The 12,759-nt window shown below is 43.2% G+C and overlaps 1 protein-coding gene across 17 annotated transcripts in view; it reads left to right on the top strand.

Annotated features, from left to right (window-relative positions):
- Window positions 1-12,759, top strand: part of CUX1 (cut like homeobox 1) — a 353,788-nt gene that overhangs the window by 193,812 nt on the left and 147,217 nt on the right. For all 17 annotated transcript variants that reach the window (XM_079786418.1, XM_079786417.1, XM_079786416.1 and 14 more), the window contains one exon: window positions 2,696-2,774. In XM_079786418.1, coding sequence (XP_079642544.1) covers window positions 2,696-2,774 — 79 coding nt within the window. The remainder of the gene's footprint in view (window positions 1-2,695; window positions 2,775-12,759) is intronic.

Here is a 12,759-nt window from a genome sequence, read left to right as displayed (position 1 = left end):
TGTGGAAAAAGATATGGAGGTTATGATTATTACAATAGCTCACAGCTGTAAGCCTACTTTTGCCCACCCCTGTGTGTGTATATGGTGGTTAACTACAGTTGAAATAGTACTCTTAAGACATTTTCCAAAATTTGTAATAGATATTGTAAAAGATTTATGATACATTAGTGAAAGAAAGCACAATATGAAATTTTGCATATGGTTTGATTTCAAACACACACACGTTTTTAATAGCTTTATTGAGATATAACTCACATATTTAAAGTCTGCAGTTCATTGACTTTTACTATATTCATGAAGTTGTGAAACCATCATCACAATCAGTTGTAGAATATTTCACTACTCCAAAAAGAAACCCTGTACCCCTTAGCTGTCATACTGCAAACCCCCATCCTCCCTGCCCCCAGCCCTAGACAACCACTAATCTACCTTCTGTCTCTATAGTTTTCCTCTATCCCTACATTTCATACAACTGTATGTATATATATATATTTTTTTTAATATATTTTGTTGATTTTTTACAGAGAGGAAGGGAGAGGGATAGAGAGTTAGAAACATCGATGAGAGAGAAACATCAATCAGCTGCCTCTTGCACACCCCCTACTGGGGATGTAACCCGCAACCAAGGTACATGCCCTTGACCGGAATCGAACCTGGGACCCTTGAGTCCGCAGGCCGATGCTCTATCCACTGAGCCAAACCTGTTAGGGCTGTATGTATATTTTAATTAGAAAAAAAAATCGAACGGAACTGCAGACCAGACCGGGGATGACTTTTACCAGTGAATAGCAGAATTACAATTTTAATTTTCTTCCCTTTATTTTCGGTATTTTTCTAATTACACAATGAGCATGAATTGCTAATCAAAGGGGAAACATTTTATTTTTAAAATAAAGAGAACTAATCCTATTTAAGTAGTCCTCATGGATTATTCTGAAAACTTGACCTAAATCAGAATCTTATTTTACGGGGCAAATGTGTCCAAGTTCCAAACAACTGACTTCAAATAGCAAATTTGGATTCAGTATGTTAGAAATGGAAATGTTGCATCGCTCTGGTTTGCTCTGCACTGGATTTCCTAAGGCCCGGCCCCCGGTAGCCTTGCATCCCACTCCTCAGGGTCTTCCCATCCTTAATCAGGTGATCTCTCTCAACCTTCAACAAATTGTTGCTTGTCTCAGGTGAGAGACCCTATAATTAAACCACATCCTTTTGCCTCTTTAATAACATTGGAGACAGAGAGTATAATTCTGTGAGGGGACGGAAGGAATATATAATTTAGTGTCCTTTTCCTGAGCCAGTATGAACTTCGTGCATGTAGCATCTTGCATGCTTCAGGTGTAAAAAGTGATCTGTTGTCTCAGCAAGTGCGTTATGTGAGCAAAATACATACTGAATCTATCTAACAGTCAGGGGCTCTTTGGATCTGTGTCTAGCATACTTGGTATTTCCAGATTCACCTTTCTTTGATTAATAGACTTTACGCTGGAGGGAAATAAGCTTAGCTGGGTGAGGTTCATGAGACAAATTGGTCCTAGCCACCATCACAGAAACTTATCTGTTGCCTTAGCTAGAAACCTGGGCTTCATCCTTGACTCGCCTGGTTCCTCTGTGCCTCACATCAACTCATTGGGACCCTAATCTTTCTAATTGGCCTCCTCTCCTTCAATCCCCACCCCAGCTGCCCTGTACATTACTCATCTGGGCAAAGGCAGCAGCCTCTGAATGGTTGCCTCCTTTCTGCCCCTTCCTGACCAGACAATGAAGTTAATCCTCCACATGCTCCGATGGTGCTTCATGATCTGACCCCCTCACCTGTCCGGTCTTGCCACCCACCAGTCCTCCCCAAGTGTCCATGTTCCCACCTCAGCAGACCCCCATATTCCCTGGCATATTAGAGCCCCATCATGGGTTCTTAACCTGGATTCCATGGACAGGATATGTGAGTGTCCTAAAATAGAATGCATAATTGTGTGTTTGGTGTGTGTGTGTGTGTGTGTGTGTGTGTGTGTACAGGGGGAGGGGTGATATATTTCTAGGAGGACAATCCTTGGCTTTCATAAAATTCTTAAAGATGATCTATGAATCCCCTGATTTAAGAACTGTATTCTGGGTGTTTGAACATGTTCTTCCCCTTTCAGGTAGTATCTCACCTTTCCACCCTGGTGGACAGCTCCCGAGGACCACGCAAACACCACCTACTTTCCTACTGGATGTCCCTTTCTTGTGTCCCCATGGCTCTGCTTACCCAGCACTTTCCCGGCTGGGATTTCATTACTTGTTTGCATACTTGCTGTCCCTTTCTGCCCTGCCTCCAGCACAATGTCCAACACAGTGTCCAGTCAACTCTTAGTAAATACTGGCAGAAGAAGGAAAGAGACCAGGAAGGGCACTGGGCCATTTTCTCTATGGAAAGCCCACAATCAGTTGGGTGATGGGACAGTGTTGCTAATGGCTTCATCTCAGAGCGCTGCCCCTGACTTGTGTACCCTCAGGAGGTGGCCCATGGATTTGTCCTCTTTGGTATGCTTACAGACATTTCCTCTAAGAGACTGCAGGCCCAGCTGTCAGGCATCTACATGGAGAAATCTGAGTTCCATTTGCCGTGAGAATTTACTAGATGCGTAATGATTTTTAAATTACCTCTTGAAAAATTTTGAGCTCTTTGTTTTTCTTTTCTTCCATTCCCTTTCAGATTGATGCACTGAGTAAACGAAGCAAAGAAGCTGAGGCAGCCTTCTTGAATGTCTACAAAAGATTGATTGATGTTCCAGGTAAGTCCATGCACTGATAACCCCCGCAGTGAGCATTGTGTCTGGAGAGTTGGTGGGTTTCAAGCTTATTCTTCTCAGCTTTCCTAAGAGAATTACACCATCAATGGCAAGAAACCAATGAGTTCGGGGAATTCTCCAAAACCCAGACTTTGGGTAGGTATGGAAATTAGATGCACTTGTGTTAAAGTCATCACATAACCTCTAGTGAATACTTTTGCAAATACGGAAACTCAAATCGGTGGGGCCACCTTTAGCTTTGGTATAAAATGCTGCACAATTTACAGAGAAGAAATAGAACCTGTGGAGTGCTGTGCAGATGTCGTGGATGTTCGTGCTTCTGGGCTGGTTGATTCCACATTCAGGAATAGCCCTAATAGGTACCTCGAATGCCTCATTCCCCTCCCAGGTCATCCAGGGAGCCAGTAGCCTCTGGTCACATTTTTCACTTAAAATTTATAGCCAAGGGCAAGTGGTAGCCCAGTTAGCTACAACTAAGTACTGTGTGTGGATTACTGACATGACTAGAACTACTTTAACAAAGCAAAAGAGCTACAGGTCTCCTTTATATCTGAATTTGCATTCTAATTCAGGTCTCCTGTGGGCTTTGCTGTACCATTTGGAAAATGGGATTAAAAGAGGTCACCCCATGCAAGGTCTTTGTTGTAAGGTCTTTGTCACATTGCTTTTCCTGTCTGGACCTCAGTTTCCTCATCTTTGAAATGGAAGAGTGTAAGGGAACAGCCTTGTGGTAGAGAATGGTTTTCTTTGTTCTAAACTTTTGCTGTCATAGGAGCTTATCCAGCACTTAGTTCCAAATTCTGGCTTTTTTACTTTCTGCAAGAGTTTGTAACCAACTGGGGGTTCCCTGAAGACTGGCCGAGGCTCATGAAAAGGCTTCTTCATAGCAAATGGGTCTTTGGATGCCTATGGTGTGGCCTTTTCTCAGGTACTGGCACCTCGGTGGTCCCACTGGCATAATCTTATGCAAATGCAAGTTTTATGTTGATGACTTAGTTGAAAGGAGTCTGGCTTGTTTCATCTTTGCCAAAGACCCAGAGCCTTTTGCTCCTGTTTTCTAAATAACCTACACTCTCCTTTTTTAAAGTCCAGCTTTTACTTAGGTTTTTCCTTAGTGAAGTTTCTCAGATGGGCAGCCACTTTAACAAATTGTTGGGTTTCTTTTTCTGCCATTATTTTCCATCCTAATTTCTCATAGAAAAAAATGAGAACATATTTTTCATCAATGATCTCCACCTGAGCAGACCTTATTCATGTCCGTATATTATTTTTATAGAATTTTTATCATACTCTGGGCACATATTTACATTCTGCTTTTTTCACTTAACATTATACCATCAGCATTTTTCCCATTGGTGATATTCTTTGTAATTATCATCTTTGGCTGCAGAATTAAAGTTTGCAATTTCAACTTAAGATGATAGGAGCAAATAATGTTCGATGTTTTCTGTAATAAAAGTCAATCAAGTCCATCTGCATGCCACATAGATCACTTTTACCCACATCCCAGGTATTTCTTTCTTACACCTGCTGTGGTCTGACAGTTCTCACAAGTTCCTTGAGAAGCATGAGTGGAGCTGGGAGCACTCTACCTGTGTTTTGAAGTCCTGCTTCTCAGATGAAGTAATCTTGCGGCTGAGCTTTACAGGAAGGGCTTGGTCAATAGCGTTGCATTTACTGACAGTCACACCGTTGTGGGGAGTCAGATGCCTTAACTGTCTGTGCTTCAGGCTTTAGTCCCGCCAAACCCAGAAATATTGGTGGGGTGCATTAAGTCTTCTAGTTTCAAGAAACATCAACTCACACTATTTCAGAAAACTACAGGAAGCTCTTGGGAATAATGAGACTGGTATTTCAGGTTTGTGCCATGTGGCCCAGCTCCAGGAGCCAGGAAGAGCCAACCAGCCACCCCAGGAGAGGCAGAGCCAGAGTCCCAGGCCTTGGAGACTGGCACAGTAACCTGACTGAACCAGTCCCCACTTGCCACCTCTTCCAGAAATTTTATTTATTTGTGAGTTTTCTTGTTTCTTATCTGCTGGTCCTACTCGAATGAAAGCTCCTTGAGGAAAGCCTGTGTTTTCACTCTATGCCCAGCACCCGGAGCAGGGCCTGGCATACCACAGGTGTGACATGTTGAAGGACACAATGAGTCCATCAACCCAGGGCCACACTGGAGTCCTCCAGAGCCGAATTGGCAAAAGGTCGCATCAGTAGCTCTGAAAGCTTTATCTCTGTCCAATTCTCCCTTTTGCGTGTCAGCTTGCATATCCAGCAGCCTCCTGGACATATTCTCTGGGATGGCTGAAGGGTACCCTGAAACCACCCAGTGTGTCCAAAGGAAATCTTCTTACTGAGTTCCTTCTCTTGGGGAGCTGCACCATCTTCTACCCAGCTGCACATGCCAAGCACTGAGTCACCAAGTCCCAGCCATTCTTCCTTCAGAATGTTCTCGACTCCATCCACTTCTCTCCATCCCAACTTCTGCCCTCCACTTGCAATTCAGGCCTCCCCCCTCATGTCTACAGTATTGTGACGCCAGGCTTCGTGCTTGCAGGGTTGCCTCCTAGCCCATTCTCCAGACGGCCGGCAAGCCAGGCCCCTTCTCAGCTCAGCTCATCTCACTCCTGGGGTGAACTTGTTGAGACACTGCTTCCTGACCTCCCAGGTTTGGCTCAGGTGTGCCCTTCTCACACACACATGCCCCGCTCCCAGCAGCCTGTGTTCCCTCTGTTACAACTACTTGGAACTCGACTGTTTTCCTTTCTGGCTGGGCAGAGTGACTGGAGAATGTGGTCTTGTCCCTAATTATTTCTCTAGTGTCTACCCCAGTGCCTGCCATGTAGCAGAAACTCCATAAATATTTGTCAAATGAATTAATGGATCAAATTATTTCTTCAAATGTTTTCTGAGGTTCTTTGGTCTCAGGCTTTAATTGTGAAGTTGACATTTTCCACTGAGGGAGAGCACGCTGGAGCATTCTATTTTTTATTTATTTTTATTTTTTTAAATATATTTTATTGATTTTTCACAGAGAGGAAGAGAGAGGGATAGAGAGTTAGAAACATCGATGATAGAGAAACATCGATCAGCTGCCTCTTGCACAACCCATACTGGGGATATGCCCGCAACCAAGGTACATGCCCTTGACCGGAATCGAACCTGGGACCCTTCAGTCCGCAGGCCGACGCTCTATCCACTGAGCCAAACCGGTTTCGGCACGCTGGAGCATTCTAATGACCTCAATGGCAAAGATCAGAATGTATCTTTCCTTGACTTGGGGCCGTTTAATAATTCTTTGAACTCTCATTTTGCTTCATGTCACTCTATAAAGATTTACCTGCCTGCACAGACATTTATATGACACTTAGCATTTGGGGTTCATCAGACCAGCATATGCACTTCAGAGGCCTTGGGCTTTGTGGCTGGTACTGACATCCAAAAGCTGTGTTTGGTTCAGTAGCTGTCCTGATGGCATCCCAAGCTTTACACACTCAGCACAAAGCATGGGATCTCCCTCCACTCCCACCCATTCCCGCCTGCCTCCTCTCCTTCAGTGGTGTGACTCAGCTCTTCCCTCTTCTTCATCGTCCACAGTCAGTATCCCAAAGTTATTTTTCCTCTCAAAAGCTCCTTCTTATTAAAGACACTTAATCAACATTTAAATACACACTCATCCTGATGAGTCCTCTGAATAGTTAAACTAGTTAAGATCTGATGTATGTGTTCTTTCTCATTTGCTACCAGATTGCTCTGCATTCCCTAATTAATTTCAGAGTATTTTAAGATGCTTTTTGTTATAAATATTCTGCTATTTTAGCCAAAGCACACTCTGCTTCCACACTGCTCTGACCCTTGTTCCCTGGAATTTCTTAGTCGGCACCTTAGACACCGTCCCCTTGCTATGTCTCTGAGTTACAGCACTAGAGCAGTGAGCAAAGCAATCAGATAACTTCCTGTTCTCATGGACTTTAGAGTCTGGTGGGAACGTGGGCATTAAAAAGTAATTACACAAGTAATTATTGAATTTTAGGTGTGGTAAGTGCTTGGAAGGCAGAGCTCATTGGGCATAAGAGTGTAGAATGGGTAGGATTGGGCAGGCTCAAAGGCGGATGCCCTGGAGCAGTGAGCTTGTGAACAAGAAGAGGAGAGGGCAGTAAGGAGTGGCCAGGCACTACATTGTCCAAACGAAGACACTGGCAGTAGTCAATAGTTACGCCTGAGTAAAGGGCATACACCAGTGTGGTCACCCAGCTGCAAAGGCAAATAGAGGCCTTGTAAATTATGTGAAGGGTTCTGGACAACAGACAAACCATTAATGAGTTTTAAGCAGAGCAGTGACATGATCATGTCTGTATAATAAAAAAGTCGTCCTGACTGCAATTTGGACAACAGATTTGGAAAGAAGTCCAAGGTGATGTGGGAAGAGAGAGATGAGGTCGGTCACTAGGTTTCAGGTGGCAGGAGTGAAGTTGAGAGAAATGGGTGGATGTCAGCTATATGTAGGAGGTAGAGAGGATGGTTGAAAAGTGTCGAGGGCAGCGTTAGCCCAGAACTCAGTTAACACAGTGTTATTTCCTCCATCTGTGGGTAACAATACTTGTTTATGTGGTTTACTTGTTTACATGTCTTTCAAAATTAAAAGGAAGACCAATAAAACGTTTGGAGAATCAGCCTCCCATTTCTTATTCTAATTGAAAATTAGAATTGTTTTAATTGAAAATGTTCTTTGACTTTATTGTCAGCATCATAGCAGTAAGAGGGAAGTTTTGAATTCATAAATAAGTTATAATTTTATGCCTTTAATCTAGATGGCTTCACCTGTCCATTTTATCTCAGACTAGATTTTTATATCATAACTAGAGGCCCGGTGCACAGATTCTTGCACCAGTGAGGTCCCTCGGCCTGGCCTGCACCCTCTCACAATCCGGGACCCCTTGGGGGATGTCGGACTGCCGGTTTCGGCTTTATTCCCACAGACCAGGCTGAGGGACCCCACTGGTGCACGAATTCATGCATATAAGATCTTTGCATATAAGATCTTTGATTAATCTCTTCCCGCCCTCCTTCCTTCCCTCCGAGATTCCATGCCTGTGTATTGAGTGTTTGCCCCCTGGTGGTCAGTGCATGTCATAGCTATTGGTCAAGCAGTCAAAATGGTCACTTAGGCCTTTATATAGAGAGATGTATATGATCAGCAGGAATAGCTTAAACTTGCAAATATTTAAATTTTTTACTTTAATACACCTCTGGTTGAGATTTATACTTACTAATTTGCTAACAGTTAGTCATGAGGTAAAGCATTCTAGCCATCTGCCAACAACATGACTTAATAAGGACACTTGGGTGAAGCACGCCCTTCCCCCCTACCCTCCTAGATGGGGAGTTCCTCTAATCAGGAGGCCAGTGTCTTGCTTTGGAATCTGTATTTGTGAGTGAGAGCAGAGTTCAGTGACTATCTGTTTACAACAGTGATGCAAGAAAGGATTCAAAGTGTGTTATTTAATTAGTCATTTTCACGCATTCCCTGGGCCAGCACTTGCCTGCAGTTCATTGTGTGCCAGGCACTGGACTGTGCACTTAAGATACAAATGTAGGTGAAACTTGGCCCCAGCCTTCCCTCAGGTGGTTTCTATTTGGGTACTGTACTTTTGAGAAAATATTCCATAATTAAACAGGTTAAAAAAGCAGCTTCCATCCCTTACTGTAATGAAATAAGGAATAAATATCTCTGCTCTTAAAATGTGACCCTCTCAGATAGCTGGAAATATTCTGGAATGACCTCCTTAAAGATTCTTGCATAGCTGAAATTTTACTGTGCTCTGAGCATAGTTATGATGGCATGCATAATCTGCCAGAAATTAACCTTGTGTGGGTGACTTACTCTTGCTTCTTGATACTTTTCAGATTTTTTACAATGAGTATGCATTTATTTCAACAATCGAGGGAAGAGCTTAAATAAGTAAAATACTCAACTTGCCATCTTAGTTTCTGAATAGGCCTTATTAATGGATTGCAGATAACTTAAGCAGTGGTCATTTGAGTATTTGTCCACATTTAGTAATCTCTATAAATTATTTGTTCCAGAAACATCTCAGTAATCATTTTTGTTTGTCTGTTTTTAAGTTCCTAGAAAGGAGAAAAGGAGACAAAGTTGGTGGAGCTGCCACCTGTGCATTGGTATTGCAGAACTCTGCTTTGGTTGCAGCGTTCATGGAAGAACCTCTTTGCAAGTTCTCCTGGCCTCTGTCTGTGCCTCTTCTACCCCCCACCCCCATATAAAGAGAATCATCTTTCACTCCTTGCTAAGATGTGGTTTACGTCCTACAGACACAAACCCTTCAAACATGAAGGCAGTGCCTGGAAGAGTTTATTTTAAGATTTAAATCTTAGGAAGCACATTACCAGTGGTATAAAATATTCATTGACTCATGCATGCAACACTACTAGAACTCAGTGTTTCATGATGGATTCCCTCACTTTATGTCCGTAGAGTAACTGGCCTGTTATCGACGGTAGGTGGTGTTCATTTCCAGAAGTCCTGAAAGAGAACTGGCTTTGGGAGCCCATTTTGTAGGACACTCCATTTTCAGAACCACTTGCAAATGCCCCTGCTCTGAGGTGCTCCTGGGGCCACATTTTGGTGTGTATTTCTCCTGGTGAATATCCCTATTAGTGTAGCATTTGAGAATCCAGAAATAAAGTGGAACATCATTTTTGAGAACTGCTTTTTAATGCTCCTTCATAAGGATAAAATAGTAATCCAGGCTTTGTACTCCTCACCCTGGTTTCAAGTGAGAATACAATATGGGTTATAATTAGAAAACACTGTTCTTTTCATTCTTCTTTCTTCTTCCCTGTCAGTCTCTCATTCAGGGATCCCAAAGCAAGACTCTTGGAAAAAAGTGCCAAAATCTTGGGATTTGGCCCTGGCCAGCATGACTCAGTTGGTTAAGTGGCATCCCGTGCAACCAAAGTTTGTTGGTTTGATTCCCCTTCAGGACATATGCCCAGGTTTCGGACTTGATTCTCGGTAGAGAGCTTTCAGGAGGCAGCAATCAGTGTTTCACTCTGACATATCTCTCTCTCTCTCCCCCTCTCCCTCCCTCCCTCCCTCCCTCTCCCTTTCCTTTTCTCTCTCTCTAAAAATCAATTTAAAATCTTTTTTTTTTTAACTCTTGGGATTTGGTTAGAAATACCCCTTGCTTATTCTACCAAGATTTTAATCGATGGGCCACTTGGTAGCATTTTTGAAGGCTGTGGAAATATGGCTGCTCCAGCTGGATCCTGTAAGGCTAGTCCAGTCCATGTATTCTACGTCTCCTGGTGTTGGCAGAGGAGCCAATGCCCAGGCCCCTCCAGAGAACTCTATAACCTCAGATGCCCAGATGGCAGGATTCCCTTTACACATTCTCAGTTTGCCTTCACGAAACATTTTCATTCTAAGAATCAACCACCAGCACCGTAACGGGACCGAGGCAGAACCAGGGCTGCAGCCTCCAAACGAAGGTGTGGGTTGCTGATGCCCTCCTGCCTCCTCCCCGGGTGCAGGACTGAGCTGCTCCGAAGCAGCCAAGGGGACTAGAGGATGGACATTATGCTCTACCCAACACTGGAACCCAGAGAAGGAGGCAACTTTTCTCACCCTCCTTGGACAGGTTAAAACAAATTTGGGGCCTGATCAGCTTCTCCATTTTGTACACCATATGTCTGCAGGCTGAGGAAATAGCTATAAACATTATAAAGAAAGGCAAATGTGACAAGATGGGTGTCAGAATTGCTTGTCGCTGCTTTGTACACCGGCCCATTTCAGGGCTCTCCCTCTGTCCCTCGACACTGGGCTGTTGTGTAAGGGCTCACTAGCTGAGAAGGGGAATCCTTGGTTCACTTGTGTCGGGCAGTGTGTCACCTCTATCCCCCTTGCCGTAACTGGGGTGGTCCTGGCACACTTGATATCTAGACAGCTTTTCATCAGTTGCTCATCAGCATGCTAATTGCTGTATGACTAATTATGCCCTGAATTCCAGTTGATTTTCTTAATGAGACAGCTGGGTTAATTATGTAATCGTATGATTACATTAGCCTAGAGTGCCCTGGCAAAAAGTAACGTCTGCTGCACTGTGATGTCATCGCAGGGATGGCACTCACTAGGGGCACATTCACCCTCTGGCTGATGGCAGGGGACAGCCCCACTGCCTACAGAGCCCTCTGCTCAAGCAGGGCCTTAGATTGTGTGAGGTTCTTCTCATTCCTCATAACATAAGGAAAAGCAGCTCACCATTGGCCTGGCTTTCTCCAACACACCATGCTCCCGCCCCTCCCCAGCACACCTCGGACCCACCTGATCACCCCACCTAATCGGAAGCCCTGCTTTTTTTCAGCCTATGTTCTTCATGAAGTCAGCAGTGTCCTCTTCCTTCTTCAGGACTTGTCTGCACCAAGACATTGGGGCTTATCAGGGTGTGATAGTGACAGGGAATCCAAAACAGAACGTGCCCAAGTCCCTGGAGAACCACAGTAAGTTAGTTTCCATAGAGTCTACACAGCATAGACTGGCCCCAACCTTATGCCCACTGACCACACTTGTACTATTTCAGACCTTCTCTTCACTCTGATCTCTATACACATCATATTTTATTGAAAATATACACGTGGTCAGATGAGGATGACATCTTCCAGCCACTGGCCAGCTTTCTACTTACTCCCCATCATAGCAAAGTCCTCTGAGAGCCAATATGCCTGCTGAACCCACCTGCACCTGGTTATACGCCTCCTTCTCCGACTTTCATGGATACTTCTCTTCCTCTGCAGGACTCTCAGTCTTTTTCTTTTCTCTACTTACATTCTCCCCCTAGGTGACTTCTGATATCTGTTAGGCTCTCAAACTCCACATGACCACAAGAGAACAGGTTTCCCCCCAAGCCCTCCCAGGAAGGTAAATGGCATCACTATTCATGCAGTGGCTTAGCCCACAAATGGCAGGAGTCAGCCTGAATTCCTTTCCCTCACACCTTATAGCCAGCCTATCAGTAAGTCCTGTTGACCCAGCCTCCAGAATATACCCCAAATTCGACCACTCGTCACATTATCTACCGCCAACCTCATCCAAGCCACCATTACCTCTTGGCTCACCACCTTCACTCCACCTCTTCCCATCCATCCTTTGCACAGCAGCCAAATGGGTCTAAGTCAGTGGTCTGCAAACTGCTTTTACTCATATATCCCAACATATACACCTCAGAGCAGGGACATTTTTAGTGACGTTTGTTAGTATTATCTTTTACCTTTAGGCCTATGATGCATTCTGAGTTAATTTTGATGTATGATATAGTGTAAGGGTCAAGTTTCATTGAAAAATTAATGGATGGTATATGTGTGAGGTTGTTTTTCTGGACTCTCTTATTTCATTGATCTGTATATCCTTATATTAATATCATACTATGATTACTGTAGCTTTATAATCAGTCTTGAAATTAGGTAATGCAAATCCTTTATCTTCTATCTTGTTTTTCAAGTTTGTTTTGGCTAGTTGAGTTTCTATATACATTTTAGATTTAGCTTGTCAATCTAATTATACTATTAATTAGAGTGAACAGAGTTTTGGAATCTTTATTGTGAACTTTTCTTTTTCTTCTTTCAGTTCTGTTTTTAATTCATGTTTTTTAAAGCTTTAAACAGCTATGTCTTGTTTTTTAATTCTGTCTGACAATCTGCCTTTTAAGTGAAATGTTTGATTTTTTACATTTAACATAATTGTGTATATAGATGGGTTTAAGTCTACTATCTTCCTGTTTGTTTTCTAATTGTCTTACCTGTTTTTTGTTTTCTTTTTTCATGCTTTATTTTGATAATTTTTTATGATCTTATTCTATTTCCCCACTTGTCTTACTAGCTATAACTCTTCGTTTTATTTTCTCAGTGGTTACTTTAAGGTTTACATTAAGCATCTTTAATTTATCACATTATACCT

The sequence above is a fragment of the Cnephaeus nilssonii genome (assembly GCF_951640355.1).
Source record: "Cnephaeus nilssonii genome assembly, chromosome: 2".
NCBI classification, from domain to species: Eukaryota; Metazoa; Chordata; class Mammalia; order Chiroptera; family Vespertilionidae; genus Cnephaeus; species Cnephaeus nilssonii.
Note: the sequence above shows the minus strand (reverse complement) of the source record. Positions and strands in the feature narration are given on the sequence as shown.